The sequence below is a fragment of the Filobasidium floriforme genome, assembly GCF_021052385.1.
Source record: "Filobasidium floriforme strain CBS 6241 chromosome Unknown HD553scaffold_13, whole genome shotgun sequence".
NCBI lineage: Eukaryota > Fungi > Basidiomycota > Tremellomycetes > Filobasidiales > Filobasidiaceae > Filobasidium > Filobasidium floriforme.
In genome coordinates, this window is record NW_025763634.1 from 693,600 (window position 1) to 714,344 (window position 20,745).

The 20,745-nt window shown below is 54.2% G+C and overlaps 7 protein-coding genes across 7 annotated transcripts; 3 read left to right on the forward strand and 4 right to left on the reverse strand.

The window, feature by feature from the left end:
* Positions 1 to 140: 140 nt before the first annotated feature.
* HD553DRAFT_342914 (kinase-like protein) lies at positions 141 to 3,016 on the forward strand (the record flags this gene model as incomplete). The annotated part of the gene is made up of 17 exons (XM_046182810.1): positions 141 to 152; positions 229 to 237; positions 325 to 385; positions 475 to 535; positions 639 to 747; positions 843 to 977; positions 1,066 to 1,149; positions 1,232 to 1,285; positions 1,348 to 1,422; positions 1,487 to 1,540; positions 1,609 to 2,119; positions 2,181 to 2,460; positions 2,523 to 2,578; positions 2,639 to 2,728; positions 2,791 to 2,826; positions 2,897 to 2,912; positions 2,977 to 3,016. The coding sequence occupies 17 exons, from the start codon at positions 141 to 143 to the stop codon at positions 3,014 to 3,016; spliced, it is 1,683 nt and encodes a 560-aa protein (XP_046036066.1).
* Positions 2,904 to 6,321, reverse strand: HD553DRAFT_50715 (Nsp1-like C-terminal region-domain-containing protein). The gene is made up of 11 exons (XM_046184277.1): positions 6,258 to 6,321; positions 6,160 to 6,183; positions 6,008 to 6,073; positions 5,911 to 5,919; positions 4,961 to 5,837; positions 4,795 to 4,881; positions 4,455 to 4,718; positions 4,274 to 4,384; positions 3,820 to 4,213; positions 3,556 to 3,749; positions 2,904 to 3,491 (listed from the first exon to the last, which is right to left on the reverse strand). Exons 1-11 carry the CDS (start codon positions 6,259 to 6,261, stop codon positions 3,188 to 3,190), a joined length of 2,334 nt encoding a protein of 777 aa, XP_046036067.1. The 5' UTR covers positions 6,262 to 6,321; the 3' UTR covers positions 2,904 to 3,187.
* Positions 6,322 to 6,478: 157 nt separating this feature from the next.
* HD553DRAFT_285501 (ketol-acid reductoisomerase) lies at positions 6,479 to 9,063 on the reverse strand. The gene is made up of 8 exons (XM_046178234.1): positions 8,717 to 9,063; positions 8,370 to 8,458; positions 7,895 to 8,216; positions 7,622 to 7,803; positions 7,492 to 7,521; positions 7,269 to 7,412; positions 6,941 to 7,203; positions 6,479 to 6,860 (listed from the first exon to the last, which is right to left on the reverse strand). The coding sequence occupies exons 1-8, from the start codon at positions 8,852 to 8,854 to the stop codon at positions 6,823 to 6,825; spliced, it is 1,206 nt and encodes a 401-aa protein (XP_046036068.1). The 5' UTR covers positions 8,855 to 9,063; the 3' UTR covers positions 6,479 to 6,822.
* A 500-nt stretch (positions 9,064 to 9,563) lies between these two features.
* HD553DRAFT_50812 (uncharacterized protein) lies at positions 9,564 to 10,857 on the forward strand. The gene is made up of 2 exons (XM_046184278.1): positions 9,564 to 10,516; positions 10,587 to 10,857. The coding sequence occupies exon 1, from the start codon at positions 9,731 to 9,733 to the stop codon at positions 10,460 to 10,462; it is 732 nt and encodes a 243-aa protein (XP_046036069.1). The 5' UTR covers positions 9,564 to 9,730; the 3' UTR covers positions 10,463 to 10,516; positions 10,587 to 10,857.
* A 32-nt stretch (positions 10,858 to 10,889) lies between these two features.
* Positions 10,890 to 13,071, reverse strand: HD553DRAFT_50821 (uncharacterized protein). The gene is made up of 3 exons (XM_046184279.1): positions 11,404 to 13,071; positions 11,275 to 11,336; positions 10,890 to 11,210 (listed from the first exon to the last, which is right to left on the reverse strand). The coding sequence occupies exons 1-3, from the start codon at positions 12,866 to 12,868 to the stop codon at positions 11,067 to 11,069; spliced, it is 1,671 nt and encodes a 556-aa protein (XP_046036070.1). The 5' UTR covers positions 12,869 to 13,071; the 3' UTR covers positions 10,890 to 11,066.
* Positions 13,072 to 13,715: 644 nt separating this feature from the next.
* On the reverse strand, positions 13,716 to 17,141 carry HD553DRAFT_50855 (uncharacterized protein). The gene is made up of 10 exons (XM_046184280.1): positions 16,554 to 17,141; positions 15,753 to 16,448; positions 15,621 to 15,667; positions 15,232 to 15,554; positions 15,110 to 15,131; positions 15,015 to 15,023; positions 14,925 to 14,937; positions 14,646 to 14,765; positions 14,182 to 14,566; positions 13,716 to 14,103 (listed from the first exon to the last, which is right to left on the reverse strand). The coding sequence occupies exons 1-10, from the start codon at positions 16,853 to 16,855 to the stop codon at positions 13,861 to 13,863; spliced, it is 2,160 nt and encodes a 719-aa protein (XP_046036071.1). The 5' UTR covers positions 16,856 to 17,141; the 3' UTR covers positions 13,716 to 13,860.
* A 234-nt stretch (positions 17,142 to 17,375) lies between these two features.
* Positions 17,376 to 20,096, forward strand: HD553DRAFT_312944 (glycoside hydrolase superfamily). The gene is made up of 2 exons (XM_046180162.1): positions 17,376 to 17,931; positions 18,042 to 20,096. The coding sequence occupies exons 1-2, from the start codon at positions 17,599 to 17,601 to the stop codon at positions 19,965 to 19,967; spliced, it is 2,259 nt and encodes a 752-aa protein (XP_046036072.1). The 5' UTR covers positions 17,376 to 17,598; the 3' UTR covers positions 19,968 to 20,096.
* The last annotated feature ends 649 nt before the right edge of the window (positions 20,097 to 20,745 follow it).

Here is a 20,745-nt window from a genome sequence, read left to right on the forward strand (position 1 = left end):
GAACAGAGTCGGTCGGATTCGACTAGTGACGCTGGCACGCTGGTCTATCAGTCGGATCCCTACACGCTGTGTGCAAACGGAATACGAATCAGTCGATCATACATACATAACGACCATCTATAGAGTAGAGCAGAGATACCATGGATTTCGAAGTGAGTTTTTGTTTACTCATTACCCCGGGATTCGTTTACGGTCGCTAATCGTCATGCCTGTCCTTGCCACGATCAGGTCATCCCCGTAAGCTTCACCATTTGACCACACCTCGTACAGCTTTCAACCTCCGGCTGATCCTCACTTCATCCTGTCCTGGTGCGTATGATATAGTATGAGGATATCGTCTGGGGCGAAGTATTGGGAGCTGGGAGTTTCGGCCAAGTCTACAAAGGTGAGACTGTTACAGCAGCATCTCTCTTGTGTATAGGCGCTCGCATGAGGGCTGATGAGCTGATCTGCGACCGGGGTCGGAGGGAACAGGGACGTACCTGGGCTTGGATATCGCTATCAAGGAGATCTTACCTCGAAAGGACTACGATGCGTGAGTAGACTCCTATTTCATCGAGCATATCCGGTGGTGCGACCGAAATGAGATCGCTGACCTGATCTTGTCGGGGCTTCGATATGCTCTTCGGCTCGCACAGGAACAAGTATTTCATGAGAGAACATCTCCTCATGAGAGAATGTCGGCATCCGAACATCGTGCTTTTCCTGGGACTCGCTCATGAACCTGTTCACGGCGGGAGGACCTTTGTGAGTCCAGCAGTTGCTTCGTCTCGTCATTTACGACGGTCCAAGAAGGCTGACATCTACAACAAATCATCTTCGCTCGATCTTCACCTCGATAGATCTGCTCAGAGTACATCCCCTCGGGAAACCTCCGCTCGTTCATCCAAGAGAACAACCGGCCGTTTCCCTGGAGACTGAGGATCAGTTTCGCTACGGATATCGCTCGAGCCGTAGCTTATCTCCATGCGAGAAAGGTGAGCATCATTCCTGCTACTTCGGCTTGACCGTCACCCTGGCGAGGAAATGGTTGATAATGATGGCTTGTGACGGGATGGTTCGCAGTGTATTCATAGGGATCTGAAGGGAGAGAACTTGTTGATCACTTCGAACGACCGGGTCAAGGTTACCGATTTCGGATTCGCTCGGGTGGGTTCAGCCGATATCTCCGTCCGACGGACCCCGATACTGATGACACGCATTGCTGGCCACGACTATTGTGATGAAATAGATTGCTGCCAGAAACGATGATGAGATGAAGAGGATGTCTTACTGCGGAACGGATGTGAGCGACCGTAAGATGGCCTCAGAAACGAAGCTGATGGTGCATGCCGCCTGTCTGTGCAGGGTTATATGAGCCCTGAGATTTTGATGGGCTTAGACTTTGACGAGAGGACCGACGTGTTTTCTCTGGGAATCATCGTGAGTGCTCAGCCTTTCGTGGATCTTCGCGACAGATATGGGTGCTTATAGCTACGACTGATAGTTTGCCGAGATCGCTTCGAGACGGCTGGTACATGCCAAGAAAGAGATTTTCACTGTCAGTGTCCCGTCAAACTACGCTTCGAGATACCGTACTTACACGACGGTTTTCTTGACACTTTGCAGCGGTTCCCGCCTTCTTTCTCTCTCGATCGCGGCGAGGTCGAGAGGCTTGCTTCGCACGGCTGTCCTCCCGATTTCATCAACTTGATCATGCATTGCGTTGAAGTACGACCGGAAGACCGACCAGCCATGCCTCAGGTGCTGGAAAGGTTGCGCAAGATGGAGATCGAGATCCTCAGCAGGCTGACGTTCGGTAAGGGAGAGCACGTCGGAAGTATCAAGATCGTCAAGGGTCGAGGAAGGACCGGCCACCCCGCTGGTGCTCGAGGTCTGGCTAGCTTCTTTGACAAGCGCGAGGGAAGCGTGGCGGAAGAAGCGGAACACTTTCAAGATGCCAAGGAGCACCAGAACGAGTTTGAATACGATACCGAGGAGGAGGAAGTGGCGAAGATGATGGAGGGCTCGATCAAGGTTGAGCACGGTGGGCGAGCGACGACGACTTGGCGTACTGCCAGGTGGGACGAGCCTCATGCCGAGAAGCAAACCGTGATGGACCTCTTCAACAATCCGCCGGGTAAGCCTGGACGGGACATCGCGAGAGCTAGCTGATCTCATTCCTCATTCTGATATCGTAGTGACCAAGATTCCCGGAAGCTATCCCAGTAGTCTTCATCAAGGGCCAGCCGCGACGAGCTCCTCTGTCATTACTCTCAAGGCCACCGATCATCGAGGAGTCCCGTCTTCCCTCCCACAGCAACAGGTACAAGAACCGGCTCAAACGCAATCCGAGATTCCTTCGCGACTCGAAGATGAGCACTGGCAGGTCACCCACAAGCAGGAAAGATCTTCTGGACACATGAGCGTCGACGAGCCAGAATCGCCGCCTCAAACGCAGATCCTGCCTGCAACGCATAGGTCAGCTAAGCCCGTTCGTCATTCTAGCGCGATTCAACACGCTGATGTATATTTGTGTATAGGTTCTCAATGGTTGGGAAGACTTACACCAAGCCCGGGTTCATGAAGCAACCAGGGAGTGAGTCTCCGAGAGGATCACATTGATAAAGCGTATGGCCTGATCCTTGCGCTTCACCAGTCGTTTCGAGCGCGTTTGCTATTTTCGGTCATGGCTCATCTACCTTTCCTAGAAATGAATCCAAGTGTCACGCCTGCGGGGTCAAGATCGGTGAGCACATTGAACAATTCCTCAACATGCTCAGGAGTTCAGCTGACAAGGACCTTATACAGGTCGACGTCCTGCGATGGAGTGCGATGACTGTCACGGTACGTCAGGCTCACGCCAACCATCCATCGTTCAAGTGCCACTGCTAACCCATTCCCCTTATATCTGCAGTCTTCGTCCATGTCAAGTCAGTTTCGCTGGTTTCATCCGAGAGAAGTGAAATCGAGGGCTGATTCTGTTTGCCCTTACAGGTGTTCCGATCGAGCTCCCATCGACTGCGGAAAGCACTAATCTCCCAATCTGTATCTCATCTCCTGGCATTGGTATGAATATCTCCTGGTCAATTTTTACGACTTCTCGCCTAGACACATCTAGCCTTCAGTCTGTCATATATGCATTAGCTCTATCGTACAAATCTACAATCATAATGCCAGTCGTTACAATACGGGTTCCATATCAAGATCATCGACGAGAAGCCCTCAGGTTCTGTCTGGGCCCGGTGGATTGACCCAAAGATTGACCATTGACCCGCTTCTCCAATTCGGCAACCTTTCCGGTTAGGCCTTCGGTGTTCTCGTTGATCCAGCCAAGCGACGAGACGTGCGCGCTCAAGATCTGAGTCACCGAAGCCAGCGCGTCTGTACCCTCCAAAGAGAGCTGATCTGTCGACGACTTCCCAGTGAGCGTGTTCATCTCCCCAATCATCGTCGACAAGTTGGTAGAAAGGTCGTAAAGCTGGTCGTTCAAGCGGGAAGCCAAACGAGTCCTGCAAATAAGGGGGAAGTCATGAGTCAAACAGCAGAATCGACCCGCGTTGCGCTGCAGCTTACATTTCCGCCCGCTGTTGATCGGCTGGTCGGGCAGGGGTCTGGTTCATGGTTTGCATGGTATCGTTGGCAACTCGCTCATACTCGTCAACCTGACCCAACAACACGGCTTGTCGAGCCTCGACGGCGTCCAGGGTAGCACGAATGTTGGCTCGTTCGGTCTCCGCCTGTTGCATGTCCGAGTACAGACCGGCGATCTGTATAGGAAAACAGGTCACATTTAGCACGAGCATAACCGAGAGTGAGATTTATGTGTCATGGACTCACGCTCGAAGCATTCTGCATCAGAACTAGATCCCACTCTCTTACTTCCGCAGCCTGGTCCTTGAACGTCTTGACTTGGGTACCCAACTCCTGCTCGAATCGTTCCACAATCTCGTTGAACGTCTTGCCCTTGACGAACGAAGGTGCTTGTTCACCGAGAGCGACCGTCTTGGTGGCTTGGTTGTTCGGGTTCAAATTGGAAGATCCTGCTGAAGGTTTAGGAGGAGGAGCGGTCGCGGTCGAGGTCGACGTTGATGGCGCACCACCAAACAAGGAAGAGGCAGGAGCGGCAGGCTTGCTTGCAGCAGGAGCAGCTCCGGCAGGTGCACCAAACCCACCAAAGAGGGAAGAAGTAGCAGGAGCAGCAGGCTTGTCTCCAGCGTCCTTCTTCTCGGCACTGTATGGGCGATTCGCGATTAGCTACACATCACAAGCTCGAAGATGGTACCTGACTTACGCCGGTGCGGCGGGAGCAGCTTGGTCTTTCTGGGCGGAAGCACCAAATCCAGCAAAGAGGTTGGTGGAAGCGGCCGGAGCGGCCGGTTTGTCCGCTGCGGGAGCAGGCGCGCTGGAGGGAATGTGAGTTCAGCGACACAGTTGAGACAGTCTCAATCTCCACATCCGCGTCTATGACTCACGCTGCAGCAGGGGCAGTCTGCTTGGCTCCGAACGAGAAACCGCCAGCAGCGGGGGCCGTGGGGGCAGCAGGAGCAGGAGCCGCCGATTTGTCCTTGTCAGTACCAGCGGGTTCAGCGGGTTTGGCTCCGAATGAGAAAAGACCTCCAGCAGGAGCCGCAGGAGCAGGAGCTGGGGCCGAGGTAGCGGGAGCCGCAGCAGGAGCGGCCGCAGGTTGACCTAGGTTTCCGAAGAGGCTACCAGCAGCGGGAGGTTTCGAGGCAGGGCTATGTCGATCACAAGTTTTACAATCTTTCAGTGATACGAACGATGTAAGGTAAAGAGAAAAAATGAGGCACTCACGTGGTAGAACCTGAATTGGCAGCGGAGTTACCGAAGCTGAATCCTCCCGTACCAGCAGGAGCAGCGGGAGCAGCCGCAGGAGTCGAACTGAACACCCAGATTTGGAGAAAGACCTGATCAGCATCCCGATAACACAGACTTGGCGCTACGATGCGCCCTGACTCGCCTGGTCGCCGGCTCGGCAGGTTTCCCGAATCCTCCAAAGGTCGGAGCTGGAGCCGCAGCCGGTGCCGAGGCTTCTTTCGGTGCTTGTGTCTGTGCTTGAGCTCCGAAAGTCCCCGCCCCTCCGAATCCACCAAAGAGTCCTCCACCAGGAGCTCCAGCTTTCGAACCCGCAGGGTTCCCATCGTCCTCAGCTCCTCGTTTCCCACTAGAAGCCCCAAACAGACCTCCAGTAGGTGCAGGAGCAGTGGTGGTGTTGGTAGTGGTAGCCGGAGCAGCAGCAGGAGTGGTAGAAGCAGGGGTCGAGCCAAAGAGACCGGGTTTGGCAGGGGCTCCGAACAAGTTGCTGGTCGGTTGAGCAGAGGCAGTGGCAGGGGTCGAGCTTCCTGCAGGTTGAGCGCCAAAGAGACCGGTAGAAGGAGCGGTAGTAGCCGGTTTGGCACCGAAGAGTCCTCCCCCAGCTGCACCTGTTCCAAACAGTCCACCAGAAGGAGCAGGGGTGGTCGACCCGGCCGCTGGCGCACCAAAGAGACTCTTTCCCGGTGCAGCAGCAGCAGCTGGGGGTTGAGAAGTCGGGGTCGAGCTCCCGAATCCACCAAAGAGAGGCGGTTTCGCCGCTCCTGCCGCCGGTGCACTCCCAGCCCCACTCGACGCCTGAGCTCCGAACCCGGAGAACCCGCCGAACGTCCCCGTCGAAGCTGGGGCAGCTCCCCCGAACAAGCCAGATGACGTGGTAGATGTGGTGTTACCAGCGGGAGGGTTTGTTGAAGGGGTTGTGCTTCCCGTAGTTGCAGCTCCACCAAAGCTAAAGGTAGGTTTAGTTTGAGGGGTCGAGGTCGAGGGTGCGGTGGTACTGGTGTTGGTGTTTCCAAAGGAGAAGCCTAGGCGGTTTCACGATCGAGAATATTGTCAGGTAAAGCCCAACGTCCTTGTCACCTCGTAGAGTATGCTTACCTCCGGTTCCTATAAATCGACGATTCAAGCAGAGACAGGGATGACACTCGCTTAGCTTTGAATCTGTTGATACCACATTAGAACTACCATCACATACCGCTCGCAGGAGCCGCTCCTCCGAACAGGCCGCCCGCAGGTGCTTGACCACCTGCCGCGTTGTTTCCTAGGAGAGTTCAGGTGTACAAATTGAATCAGTTTTCTGGACTCCGTGTCGAGATCGGGTTGATGAGGCCAAGTCCTTGAGCTTACCAGTGTTTCCACCAAAGTTGAAAGCTGTTGTACGTTGCCAGAGGTACGATGTCAACCGGGTTCGACTGACATGGGAATCGGGCCCAGTCTATGCTTACACATGATGCTACTCGCTATTTGCTGTTGTAGCCGTTGATACGATATCTTCCTATGAGTAGGTACTTGCAGACCGCACTAAACGTCGATGATATGATGATGATGTTATGGCCAGGTTGATGTGAGGGGGTCGGTGAGTATGCGATTTCACGTGATATGCGGGTTGACGCGTTGGAGATCTGGCGTTTCATACGTTTCAGAGGATGATGGGTGACAAGGTCGCTGCCAAGGGCGATGCATTCATCTCCAGATCGCTGGGAAGTATGAGATGCGGCACGGAAACTGCCAGGACACCTCTACAGGTACGTTCATGCTCAGCCGGAACGACAGGTTTAGCAAATCTCTTACAAAGACCGGGATCCACACAATTCGTGAAAATTCGAATCGACGATCGTAATGCAGATATATAGTCATGTGCCCGAAAAAAGCAAGACAAGTGAGAAAAACTACCACACGGCTAGGGAAACACGAAGAAGAGGGCGAGGGGTCGTTGTCAACAAGTTCCGACCCATTTCCATCCTTTTTGGTGCGAGGCAAGGCGAGTCTGGACGGTCAAAGCAGAACCGTTTAGAGCTCCTCCTTGTAGTCGGGTCGGAGCCTTCGGACTATGGGCGCAAGGGCGAACATGGATTAAGGTCAGTCGGGGCGGAACATGATATAGAAAATAGCCATCTTCGTGACTTACCGGTCTTTCCGGCCCTCCAGATCTCCTGAGCGTCAATCTCGGCGGTCTCCTCGGCGAACTTTTCACGGTAGTCCTTCTGTCCGTTGAACGAGAGCGATCGTCGGGTCTCGTTTCCGTTCTTGACGTTCTCGTAGAGCGACTTGAAGACGGGCAAGTTGGCCTCGTAGAACTTGGGGGCCCAGTCGAGAGCTCCTCGTCGGGCGGTGGTGGAACAGGCGTTGTACATGTAGTCCATACCGTACTTGCCGATCAAGGGGAAGAGGCTATGGATGGAGATTGGCAGGGGGTCAGTACACGGTCGAGCTCGCCGATTTGTACTCAAACTTACGACTGGGTAGCCTCCTCGACGGTCTCGTTGAAAGCCTCGGACGGCGAATGTCCGTTCTCCCTGAGGACCTGGTACTGAGCCAAGAACATTCCCTGGATACCTCCCATCAAGACTCCTCGTTCACCGTAAAGGTCGGAGTAGACCCTGCGATTCGCAGCAAAATCCCCATCAGCTCGCTGTTTACGGTTAAAAGCCAGACATACAGCCTTTTGCTCGCACTCACTCCTTCTCGAAGGTGGTCTCGTAGCAGTATCTAAAATGCGAAAACAACAACAACAACACCATCTCCAGATCAGCCCGACATCCTTTCGCGCGCGGAAGCAAACGGCCCGCAGCAAGAAAAGTCGGCTCACCCGGATCCGACGGCGATACCGAGGGCGACGGCCTTCTCCTTGGCCTTGCCGGTAACGTCCTGGAAGACGGCGATGGACGAGTTGATTCCTCGTCCCTCGAGGAAGAGGGATCGGACGGTTCGGCCGGATCCCTTGGGGGCGACGAGGATGACGTCGACGTCGGTGGGGGGAACGACACCGGTCTGTAGGTCGAGATCGAGTTTGGGTTGTCAAGTGAGAGTTCAGTCAGCTCAGACGACCTCATGTGATGTAGAGTTGGGCGCTTCGACTCACGTCCTCCTTGAAGACGACCGAGAATCCGTGAGCAAAGTACAAGGTCTTGTCCTTGGTGATCAAAGGCTTGATCTCGTTCCAAGTCTGACTCTGAGCGGCATCGCTCAACAAGTTCATGATGATCGTTCCTCGTCCGATGGCCTCCTCGATGGAGAACAAGGTCTCTCCCTCGACCCAACCGTCCTCCTGGGCCTGCTTCCAGGATTCACCGCCCTTTCGGACACCGACGATGACCTTCAAGCCGTTGTCACGGGCGTTGAGGGACTGGCCGTGGCCCTGGGAACCGTAACCGATCATGGCGAGGGTGTCATTCTTGAAGTACCTGCGGGCGAGCGGAGCGTAAGGTGATCAGCCAGCCGTCCTCTTCACCTACGTCACGACTCCATTTGCGCCCCTAACTCTCTCAAGACCACCTTCGGCTTGTGCTGGACAAGCCATTCGAGGATGATAGGGCAAGGAAAAGTCGGCTACTCACTCGGTCAACTTCTCAGTGGGCCAGTCGGCTCGCTCGTAGACGGTCTCCTTGGTACCGGCAAAGTCGAGCGACTTGATTCCTCGGGTGGACTGCGAGTTTGCGTCAATGAATTTTGAGGGCAGAAAGAGGTGAAAGTGGGTATCGTCAGGAGAGAGAGAGAGAAAAGAGGGAAATAGGAAAGAGAGGAAAGCGAGAGAGCAGGCAATGGAGAGGAACAGAGGATCGAGACGAGACGATGATCCACGATCGCCATTCCATGCACACCCGGAAAATCAAGCATACCCGAAAAAATCAGCTCAACTTCCTTGATCTTCCAGACCGAACCTGGCTCTGCTGGTTTCACTCACGTTGATGACGGGCCTGACGACCTGAGGCCTGGCAGCAGCGGCGACGCCGGCCTTGGCGACGAGGGAGAACGACCTCTTCTGGGTGGTCGACTGCAAAGCCTGCTTGAGAGCTCGGGAGGTGGAAGTTCGGAGAGACATCTTGAGTGGTAGTTTTGGTTTGAGGAAAGAAGGAGGAAAGTGGGGAATATGGGAGTTGTGTCGGGTGAGTTGGTGGTGGTAGGGTGAGGTTGATATAGAGAACGAGATTCGGGTGAGAGGGTGTGTGCAGGTGCGGGTGGAGTGATGCGGTGGGTGTGACTCGTCGGCGAGGAGGAGGAGGTTGCTTGCAAGCGAGGTCTGAGGAGGTGGGTGGGGGTACGTGGAGAGAGCGAGCAGCGAGGAGGAGAGCAGGAGGAGGGAATTGTTTTTCGGGCGAAAAAGTCACGAGCTGGTGACGAGAGAATGACGGCATGAGGACAAGGGCGTCGCGCTTTCTGCCAATCATCATCTCGTATTTGGAACGAGCGACGCGATACGCGAGGGGGTGTTTCGGGTTCGGGTCAGAGGGATATCTAGGCGCTCGTGGGGTCGTTGGTCGAGGTATCGGGCCATCAAGTCCACCCTGTTGAGCGCAGGAGTTACATGCGGTGTATCCTACTGTGCGATGTCAGGGGAACGACCTCGAACTATCCACTCTGCCAACCTCGTTCGACTTTTGACTTTCGAGATGCGGTACTGTTGTAATCTCAACCCAATCAAACAGCAGCAGCAAGCAGCCAGCAGCCAGCAGTGCGGAATTGCGGAACGAGCGCATCGCGGGGAGGATGCGATCGACCGGAAGTAAAATAGCTGCTGCATGCCGTCATTGAGGAATTACTTCCGATATACACGTCGCTTTCAGTCGTAGGATCGCTAGGATCGATGATGATGTCGAAGTTGATTGATCAACTCGCAGTTCGCAATTCGACCTGCAAAAGAAATCCACGCTGAAATCCAAGCCTATACGCGAGTACAACACCATATCGGTTCACTACGATGTACGGCGACGACGCTCTCCAACTCGTCCTCGAATCCCGCCGCTCCGCCCTCACCTCGACCCTCCCCAAATACTCTGACCCGCTCATCCGCCAAATCTGCCTCGAGACACGTCAACTCGACTCGCACATCCAATCCACCACCTCGTCCTACACGCGTGAAGAACTCAATTCGCCGGAAAACTTGGGGGTCGTAGCTGGGTTGACGGTGCATCATCTGGCGGCGAGGAGGAACAAGAGGTGTCTGATGGCCTATCTCGCTGGACGAGTTGATGGGGTCAAGGGGATGTATTGGGAAGCTGGGGGTGGGGTAGCACATCTGCTCGCCAGCGATCGAGGGGCGAGTTCGTTGGACGAAGGTAGCAGCAACAACAACAATAACGGCAACAACAATTCGAACTCGAATGGACAGGCGGGACCGACGACGACCACCCCGCATGGGGACAACACCCTCGACCTCCGTTCCCGTCTCTCCCCCCACGAACTCGATTTCCTCCTCAGCTACAACGACCTCATCCTCTCCTACAAGACCCCCTTTCTGTCAACCCTCGACCTTTCCTCGTCCATATCTTCGCCTCCAGGGGAACTCTACGTCGACGTACAGGTCGTCAAGGATTGCGGGGTGGTATGGACAGAGATGGGGCAGGTCGAGTTTAGGAAGGGAAGTCGGTATATGGTCAGGAGGGGGGATGTGGAGAGGTTGATCGTACAGGGGTTCTTGGTCGAGGTGTAGCTGTGACCCGGTGAAGGGGTATGGGGCGGTTGGAGGACGAGACAACATTTTTATGTGAGCCAGGCCGTCCAGCCAAGTAGGCGGGAATTTCCGGGATGGCTGACCCGACTACACGTTTCTGCAGTACGACGGATCTCGAACAGGACCCTTTACGACAATTTGCCTTGGGACACCTAACGGCAACGACATATCTATGACGCTGAACATGCATCTACCCAAACGCTCGAGTGTCCATCTGGCTGGCCTTTGACTCTCGCCGGTATAATCGTGATCACCCTATCCTACCCTACCCTCCATCGTTCACTTGGTCGGCGGATCGCGCTCTATTCTGTGCCACGGGCTTGGAAAATCTTTCTATCTGGGCTGTGAAAGAACCGTCTTTGCATAACCATATACATCTTCGAAGCGAAAGGAGTACAAAACGAGGCCAACGGCTAAAGATTCCTTACAAAAATCCGACAAGAGATCGGGCAATTCGACACTGGCCGCCGGATCACAAACTTCGCGAACAAACAAGAGTACCTCGAGGGCAGACCCAGGCAAGGGAGCTCTCTCCCGGACCGCAATCCGAGAGTGGGCGGCGTCCATACAGACGGTCTGCCGCTCATCGAAGCTGGGATCGCTGATCGGAGGCGGCATCGTTCTCGGCGCTCTCCTGCTGTGCCTTGGTCTGATATTTGGCAAAGTGCCAAGGCTTGAGACGAGCGGCAAACATCTCGTCTAGATCGGCGATCGATCGACCTTTGGTCTGCGGATGCAAAGCGCTATTTCAGCCAGACAGGATTTGATTACCGTGGACGTGTCAAACTCACCTCGACAGCAAAGAGCGCCACCAAGATGAAGGCGATCGTGCAAGTAGGCCCGAACAAGAGACCTGGCGTCGACACCGCCTGTCAGCTCAGAGTGGTCGACCGGGCAAGCGGAAAAGCACCGGCACTCACCGACTTTGAGCCCCCAACCCCATTCGAGCGGGCTGAGCATATATGGAGCGAGATACGAAAACATGAGGTTGCTGCCTACGTTGCAGGTGAATGCGATGGCGGCCGTCTTGGATTTGAGACGCTGAGTAGGAACCTCGCCGACATAGTTGTAACCGAGGGGGCCCAGCGAGGTCGAATAGACGAAGACCCAGAGGCACGCGAGGGCGGCCATAGCAGCACCGGGGGGAGTTTCCATAAAGGCGATGCCACCAAGCGCCCAACAGCAGATCGCACAGAACCCAGTACCGAAGATGAGCATCGGTCGACGGCCGAAATAGTCGAGGGCGAAAAAGGAGACGCCCACGCCGGCCAATTGGCAGAAACCAAATATGAGGTTGGCTTCGAACGGCTTGGGGTAACCTGCTTGCTCGAAAAAGTAGACGGTATAGCCGTAAAAGAGCATGACGCCGGCGAAAGCCTGAGCGACGATCGGCATGGCGCCAATGAGCGTTCGGCGCAAGTTGGTTCCCTTGAAACAGTCGAGGTATTGGCGCCATTCTGGTCGCGCCTTGTTTGTTCCATCCGGCTGCACTGGTTTCTCGGCCTCGATGGCAGCAACGATGACGAGATACTCTCGATTAACGTCGTAGGTGGAGACGTTGCCGTAAAGCGTCCTCAGGGCACGTTTGGCCTTGGCCTCCTGACCCTTCCTGGCCAGGAACCATGGAGTCTCCGGCGCGAATACCAAGGCTGGTATGAACATGCCCAAAAATACGAATTGAGCGTAAAAGGGGCCTTTCCAGTTGTCCGGATCGATCTGCTCGGAGACGTATAGAGCGATGCTCCCAACCAGGATCCCGAGTCCCCAGAAGAAGCTATACATAGAGAGGTACATGCCTCGAATCTTGTTGGGCGCGATTTCGGACAAGTATGGGATCAACGAAGATTGAAGTAATCCCTGACTGAGACCAGAGACCAGGGCTCGCGCCAACCATCCGCCGAAGGAAGGCCTGATCGTCACGCTCAAGATCACGGCTAGGGTGAGATTGGCGGTGCATGCCATCAAGACCACCTTGCGTCCAAACCGATCGCTGAGGAACCCGCCGATCGGCAGACCGACAACTCCTCCAAGAGAAACGGCCAAGTTCCAATTGGAAAGGTCCGACGGTTTCATGGCGATGGGAACGCCATCGGGTCCATACACCCGACCGAAATCTCGGATGAAACCCTGGTTGGCGACGATCGAGTTGGGTACGATCAGGGCGAAACATTCGAATGCGGCAGCGAGGCTCATCCCCACCGCGAAAAGGGTACATTTCCAGAAGACGCGGGTGGTCTTGGGGATGGAGTAGTTTTCATGTTCGGGGACAATGGCGCGGTCCGACCGGGCGACGTTCTCGACGTGTTCAGAGTCGACCTCCTTCTCGTTGTCTTCAATGAAGGACGACACTGCGGCGGGTGGGGGTTGCTGTTGTGTCGAAGCCATGGTGATGCACGGCACTAGGGTATCGTTGTTGAGTGGTCAGTCGCATCTGTCGGCAGCGGTACTCGGTAATCCTGAATCGATAAAGTCGTGCTTTATAGCTTGCCTTGATCGAGATGAGGACCTGTTCGTACATGCGGGAACATACGCTCAAAGAGGGCGGGGCTCCTTTCGGTCTATCGGTCGGCACCGAGCTGAAAAGAGTTGGGCTCAGCTCTTGCTTTGGAGTGTAGAGAGAGAAGGCAGGATGTAGTGATGTTGAAATAGAGGTCGACTGCGTGAACATACAACGCCGGATCGGTCTTTGTTACTTGGCGGTCACTGTGCGCGTGACCTCCATGCATGATCGTTTATAATTTGTACGTCGACCGCACGTAAAGAAGATTGATCGGGCGCCTTTCCGTAACCTTCAAATCCCTAATGTCTCTTGGAGAAGATCTCCTCTTGGACGTTGTACAGGGTTTTCGTTCAACCTCCGTTGTGATCGTACTCGGATTGGCGCCCGATTGATCAAGCGTGGTACTACGCAGTTTCTGTAGCATGAACCGCAGGTCCAGCGACCGGCCTGACCACTACATCGTCGCCAAGAATCCCTTGGTTTCGGGGAGCGCGGATCCGGACTTTCCCGAGATTGATCGATGTACCACCGCAGCAAGTGGTTTGGAAGAGCGTTCCGGAAGCAGAATCGCTGCATCAACCCATTCATCGCATCCAATCGGACGGACTTGAGACAATCGATTCATACGTAACGGCCGGAATGACATTCAACATGAATGGCATCCCTGGTTGGATCACGCGGGCTTGCTATCGCTACATCATTATGCCGTTCGCTCCGACTGAAGCCTGCTTGCTATGAGCCTAGACTGGACCAGAACTCGTCGTCATTCACCAACCGATCAAGGTCAGCGTCGTTCCAGCTATAGGCCTCAAACTGGATCATGCGAAATTCAAGGCAGATGAGCGCCATCACCCATATGTCGTATCGCAGTCGATCGTTAAAGACCCACGAATTGCGTCAGAGTCCAATCGAACGGAGGACCGTTCAAGCCGGTGTCTGTCTCTATCCGACCCTCCGCTTGCGTTCGACTTCTCATGGCCTCGACAAGCCTTCCGAAGAACTTGCCAACCAAGGTACATGATGGCGATCCGCCTAGACCCTCTACGTTGCGACAATTGTGATGTATCTGTCCCAGTAGTTGAATCACGAGATCTTCCTGTCCGCCAAATTCAGTCGCATACTGGACAAGTGGAAGCAACGTGAGGTCATCAGTTCGACGCAGTTCGACTCCGATGACAAGCCTATCTCGATCGCTCACTTTGTACAGTCGCAATCCTATTGGAGGAAACGTTGCGATGTTCGCATCGAACCATAACCATATTAGACCGGCATCGGCTGCCTCGGTCATGGCTTCCACCATCCTGGAGACAGCCATGATGAATTCGCTCCATGCGATGTCTGACGTGTAGTTTTGCTGTGACTGTCTCGCTTTGATGTAAACGTGCACAAACTCAGAGACGAGTCGAATGTCCAGTTGCGACGTGACTGTCAATCGGCTCGGCTGACTGAACCAGGCGTGCCGATGTGATAGCACATGCCTCTCAGCGGAACGTAGTGAAATGGCTGATGCCGCATCAACGATATCGGACGCGCCGTTCTGGTAATGCGTAGATATGGCCAACAGGTTTGCCGCTTGTGCAAGGCTAGTAGTCGGATGAATGCTCAAGTCGTGTTAGCTGTCGAGACCCCGGTCTGATTTGCCGGGTACAAGAGATCACTTGCCTCAAGGTGCAGGCGAGATGCGTGTCTTCCGGGGTATGGTATTCAGGAAGGACCTCGAGCCATTCTCGCGCGATGGCGGCGTGATCGTCTTCGATAGCGACGGGCAGTTCGAACAACCAACTGAAAGAAATCATGTCCAATTCAGTTGACTCAGGCTTAGAGTTTCGATAATCGAGACTTGCCTAAATCTATCCTCAACAGATTCAAGACAAATGTGCATTCAGGATGGATCAAGCTGAATGCAGGCCCGTGGTTCATTTGCAACCATGGTCGACCTACTGTCTATCATAACCTATACGAATCCGGTCGCGAATGTATTAATAAGCAAGACGGAAGACCCATCGCCGCCCAGAATAGCAATTTTCTTACACACGAGACCTATAAAACGGCTCAGAAGTTACGCAGAGTTAGTGGAGTACAACGCTTCACAAGCGTCTCAATCGCTGTCAGGGGCTGAAACTCACATATCCAGGTCCTCTGTCTATCCTGTTGAAAGTGCGATTATTCACAAGCTGATCAGTGTGTGCTATGATGATAGGTGGAATTTCCGGCTCGTCCTCAAGATCACAAGCACGCTTGAACTCACTAACAACAGCCTCGCCTCGAGTTCGTCCGCCGCCCCTCGTTCGCCCAATGACAAATGCAAATGCAACTGCTGAGCGATCCTGATAGCCAAGCCCGTCTTGACCCAAGCCGATCTATCTCCCGGATCCCTCCAAAAGGTACTGATCATGATAGCTTGAACCAGCTTTATATCGAAGGCGCCCTCTATGATCGAACGGGCGATGAGGGTCTGCAAGTGTTGAAAACAGGGAGCAGCTTTCGAGGGAGACCAGAATCGAGAGCTGGCGTAGAGGATGGCGGTCGTCAACGGAGCCGATTGTTGCTGGACCGATGCAAGAGTGTGTACTGAATTCATTATGACAATCAGTCGTTGTAGATTAATGGACTGCACGGATCGCTTTGGTCACTTACGATCGGCATCCAGTAGCGCTATCAAAGGGTTCAACCTCTGGTAGAATCTGGCATTCCGATACGACCGTTTAGCTTAGGAACATATCCCAAACACCACGAGGATGGAATGGTTAGTAGTTCATCTTTACGTACATAGCAAATAAGTCGGCTGCTTCTGCCCAGCTCAGGATCCCCAGTCCTACGGGATCATCAGTTCGCATCTCACCATTTCCCGAGATCGAGGAGAACGATTTTCGTGCTTGTAAGAATGACTGAGCCTGCGATGATGTCTGCGGGTGTCGATATGTTTGACCGGTCTGGTGATTTCCCGGTATTGATGGCTCCAAGAGGTCCGCTACATCGATTCCAGCTGGGATTCGGGCCATTGGTGGTTCTGACGTCCTTGTTGTCTTGGAATGTGTTGGGTTGGAGTCAACTATGTCCTTACTGTTGAGGCTATCTGTCGTCGATCGGTAGTTGGTGGTGGTACTAGTCGTGGTTCCCCGGCCCAGATTCCCATAAGCAATAATATCATTGCCTCCACTCCTTCCATCGCCATCCACGTCCATGTCTCTCTGCAGGTCGAACGCACCTCCTTCATCGAGTACAGCATTGTTGAATAGCGTACCATTGGACAGACGAGGCTGACTAGGTAGTAGTTCTGAGTTTGCCGGGTTGACCCTTGAGCTTGATGCCGCTGCTAATGCTTCTGTCGAGGCGGAGTATGAGTTTCGCACGATTCCTTGTCCGTCCTTGGTAACATCGGTAGACCCGGAGGCCGAGCCGTCTTCTATCGTCGTGGTGTTTCGAGGTCCCGACACGGCATCACGCCTACGACTGTGAGTGTGACTGTCGTGATCAGAGGGAGGGATGTCAGCTGTACTACAATGGCCTGACGAAGGAATCTGAATGCTGTAAAAGCTGTCCAGGTACAGCTTTCGACCATCTGCTCACTTAGATCCTGGCACTACCTTCGACCGGCCTGGCGGACGACCCGGACGTTTTGGAGGCCATCTACAAGGTAATCCTAGGCGTCCACAGCGATCACAGGTCGCAGAACGGCTGTCTTCCCTTTGAGGTATCGATGTCGTTCTCGACCTCGAGGTGGAAGTCGAATCTGACGGTCCCGTACATGCAGATGAAGACACGTTGCAGTCGATCTGGCAAGGACACAGGGTGCGGATGGTGAAGAAACATATCAGAGGTCTCCCGTGCAACGGAGACAGGTAGTTACCAGACGCCAGACGAAGACCCATGGCTCACACCTATGGACAGGCAGTTCTGACATCTCGGCCGTCTCGTACGAGGAACGCTCATATTACGATGTGTGAGCTTGATACTAGACCAGCTTAGGGAAGTGATCTAGTGAATAATACGATAGCCTAGAGCTTGGTTGATTCCATGCCATGATCGCCATGATGCACGTTGATGGTTGTACGAGCTGGACCGAGGAGTCGCCTGTGTCGGCGTATCGGACGGTTGCTATGCCGGCCGACGACCGGGAAGCCAAGGCAAAAAAGCTCGACTCGGTGTGGATCGAACTCGGGTCGCCGTAGCACTGATCAATTGATCGGGAAGAGCTCGCCCTCCCAATGGACCAGTCCTACTTCAACATTAAAGTTTGTATCCGATAGTGAACAAGTGCATGTGCAGTGCTGATTCATCATTCATCCGGCGCCCGAAAGCACCGTTTCCTCAATTCCTCATCTGCCCTCCGATCGCCGATAATCATGCGATATGCAACGCAGGCCGACGTACATGGTGAAGGTCGGTAGGGTTAGTTGCAAGTTGGTTTGCCAACCTCCCGAACAATTCCCCATCGATATGTGTTGGTGGTGGCCAAGATGAGCATATATAGAGAAGATGATGGTCAAGATTGGAACAGGATACATTCCCTCGTCGACCTTCATCCCAAACACCTGCATCGAGCGACACGGCCCGAGTCGAGATACATTCCCGCTGGACCCTCGATTAAATACATACCAAGTCTTCGACCACCATGCCTCCGCTGTTCCAAACTCAACTGGATGCCTTAACCTCAGGCTCGACCACCATCTCGCAAGCTGCCGATGCCATCTTCTCTCAACTCCGCGATGACGAAAAGCTCTGGATGCTCGACGGGGACGATGGGGCCAAAGACTTTGCTATCAAGATGGCCACCATCGGATACTGCCATACCACTCAGGATGCCGGAGTAGTCGAGAGACTGGGGATCCCTGGGATCAAGTTTTCCGATGGACCCAGGGGGATCCTGTTGGGAGGAAAGGGGACGGCGTTTCCTGTCTCCTCTTCTCGTGCGGCGACCTTTAACCCCGGTTTGGAAGAAGAAGTGGTGAGTGTCCCAGATGGCCAGATGCAGTCGTAGTCCTGTCGGACGGGACTATGGATCGAAACTGACCTATTGGCGACGCTCGATGCTTCATACCATTCATGATGATATAGGGACTCGCCATCGGCAAAGAGCTCCGGGCCCTGGGCGGCAACTACTTTGGCGGGGTCTGTGTCAACTTGGCTCCCAACCCCAAATGGGGCCGCTTGCAAGAATCTTACGGGGAGGATCCTCTCCTCGTAGGTTCATTCGGTGCGGCGCTCTCCAAGGGTGTTTCGAAGAACGCCATGGCTTGCGTCAAGCACTTTGCGTTGAACTCTATGGAGAACATGAGGTTCAGCGCGGATGTCGAATGCGCGGAAGACGTCTTGCATGAATGTTACCTCCCGCATTTCAGGCAGACGTTGGAAGAAGGGGGTTGTGAGAGTATCATGAGCGCCTACAACTCGTGCAACGGCGAATGGTGTGGGGACAACAAGAACCTCTTGAACGGGGTTGTCAGGGATACCTGGGGTTACGAAGACGTCATCATCACCTCGGACTGGCTTTGGGGGACTAGAGACGCTTCGAAGTCCGTCGCAGCGGGATTGGACGTGGAGATGCCGATTCAGAGCGTCAGGGCCTTCCACTTGGCTAAAGCGCTGAGGGACGGAAAGGCCGAGTGGGAACACGTCGATAGAATTGTCAAGCGGTTGTTGAGGGCCCAATTGAAACTGCACATGAGGATCGGAGGAACGGAGAAGCCGGCAGAGGCTGTGGCGGGGTGCGAGGAGCACAGAGAGTTGGCCAAGCGGGTCGCTGCGGAGGGCATGGTCCTCCTGAAGAACGCGGCTTCGCAAGGCGGTGATCAAATCTTGCCCCTCAGAAGCGAGAAGGTCAAACGGATCCTCGTCGTCGGGGAACTCGCCGTCTCTGATCAGACCGGAGATAGGGGATCATCCAACTTACTCGATCCTACCGTCGTCACCCCATTGGATGGTCTCAAGAAGCAAGACGGCGTCGAGGTGATTTACCTTGACGGCTCGGACCTAGCCCAGGTGGAAAAGGCTTGTAGGGACAAGGACGTCGATGCGGTCTTTGTTCTCGTTGGATATACCGGGATCGAAGAGGGCGAGTATGTCAGCACATTCGAGCCCGCGTTGCTCAGTACAGTGTTTCCCTTCGTCTTTCCCCATTATCTTGTGGCCAAGGCGTTCACTTACGTCTTGGACAAGGCTTTGGCTGTCTACGGCGCATTCAAAGGCGGTCTACCGGGTGGAGATCGACAGAGTCTCCGTCTCAAACGGTCGGACGAGGCCTTGATCAACGTCGTTGCCGAGCATGCCGGATCCAAGATGATTCTTGGGATTGAGAGCGCTGGGCCTGTCGTTCTGCCCAAGACTGTGCGACAACAAGCGGCAGCGATTTTGCATACCGGTTATGCCGGCTGCCAGTTCGGGAACGCCCTGAGGGAAGTTCTGTTCGGCCAGGCCGAGCCCGCAGGAAGGCTAGCCTATGGTTTCGTGGAATCGGAACTCGATATCGTGGACATTAATATGAACGCCACCAAGGTCAAGTACGATAGGTTCTGGGGTTACCGGCTGGGACAGCAGAGGCAAGTCCGACCGGCTTACCCGTTCGGGTTCGGACTTGGATACGGAAACGTCCAGCTTGACAACGCTTCGAAACTTCCTTCTCTCAAGGAGAGGTTTTTCGAAGTCCAAGTAACTGTCAAGAACCAAGGTAAACACAAGAGCTCCGACGTCATCCAGGTCTACGGAGGGAAGACCTCCCCGTCTTCAGGAGATCACCAACGCGTCCTCCTCGGGTTCGCCAGGACCACCTACCTCGAACAGGGAGAGAGCGAGAGCGTGACCGTTCAGTGTCGGTTGGATCCCCTCGCCCGGTGGATCTCCTCCGAGAAGTCGTTCAAGGTGGACGGAGGTTCTTATGACATCTCGATATCCAAGTACGAGGGGGACGAGAAGAGTCACACTCAGACTGTTGAAATCGAGCAGGTTGACTGGTCTGTCAAGACCCAAATTGCCCAGGCGCAATGATTGGGCAATCGCGGCTTCTCTTGAGTTCGGATGTGGCAAAGCCAGTTCTCGGTTGTATCAGGACGGTAATTGCTTGTAACAATATTGTAATTACGATTTATGAGTATGTGCACGATCAGATTTCTAAAATCAACTCCGCGACGCTTGAGCTCGTCGAACCAGAGCGCCCATGCCGTCTGCATGTCTTGCCAGATTGTTCAACACCCTAGAAACGCACGGCGTAAGCTGCGGAAGGGCTGATATACTATATACGAGCCTCAACATGGCGAAATATACATACAAGACCCGACGGATTAGTCAGGACAGCGCGGCACTTGTTCTCACAGGGTTGTCCCTACAAGACGACGTCATTGAGCCACTCCCGCTCGCAATGTGCTGCCAATGCCAAATGCTATCGTGGGCAGAGGCCGATACGGATGTCGATTTCGGTGGTCGTGTCGGGGTCGACGCCAGGGGACCTTCTCGACCGCCTCAAGCTTCTCCCTCCCTCCGCCCTCCTTCAGACCTCTCCACAATGATGAGCAAGGCCGAGGCAGACTCGAGGCAGTCCTTTGAGGTGGATCGTCATGGCTTCGCCGAGCCGCTGATCGCAACAAGAACGCCGCACTTCGAAACCTTATTGTGTGCTCAAGAACAATGGCAAGTCTGGAACGCAGATCGACAATTATATCATTGGGAAGAACAAGATTACACCCCGCTGAGCAGCTGGAATTGCAAGTCACTAAATATATAAGGCTGCAACAACTTGAACTTCTGGGCTGCAATCCCTTTACTTGGT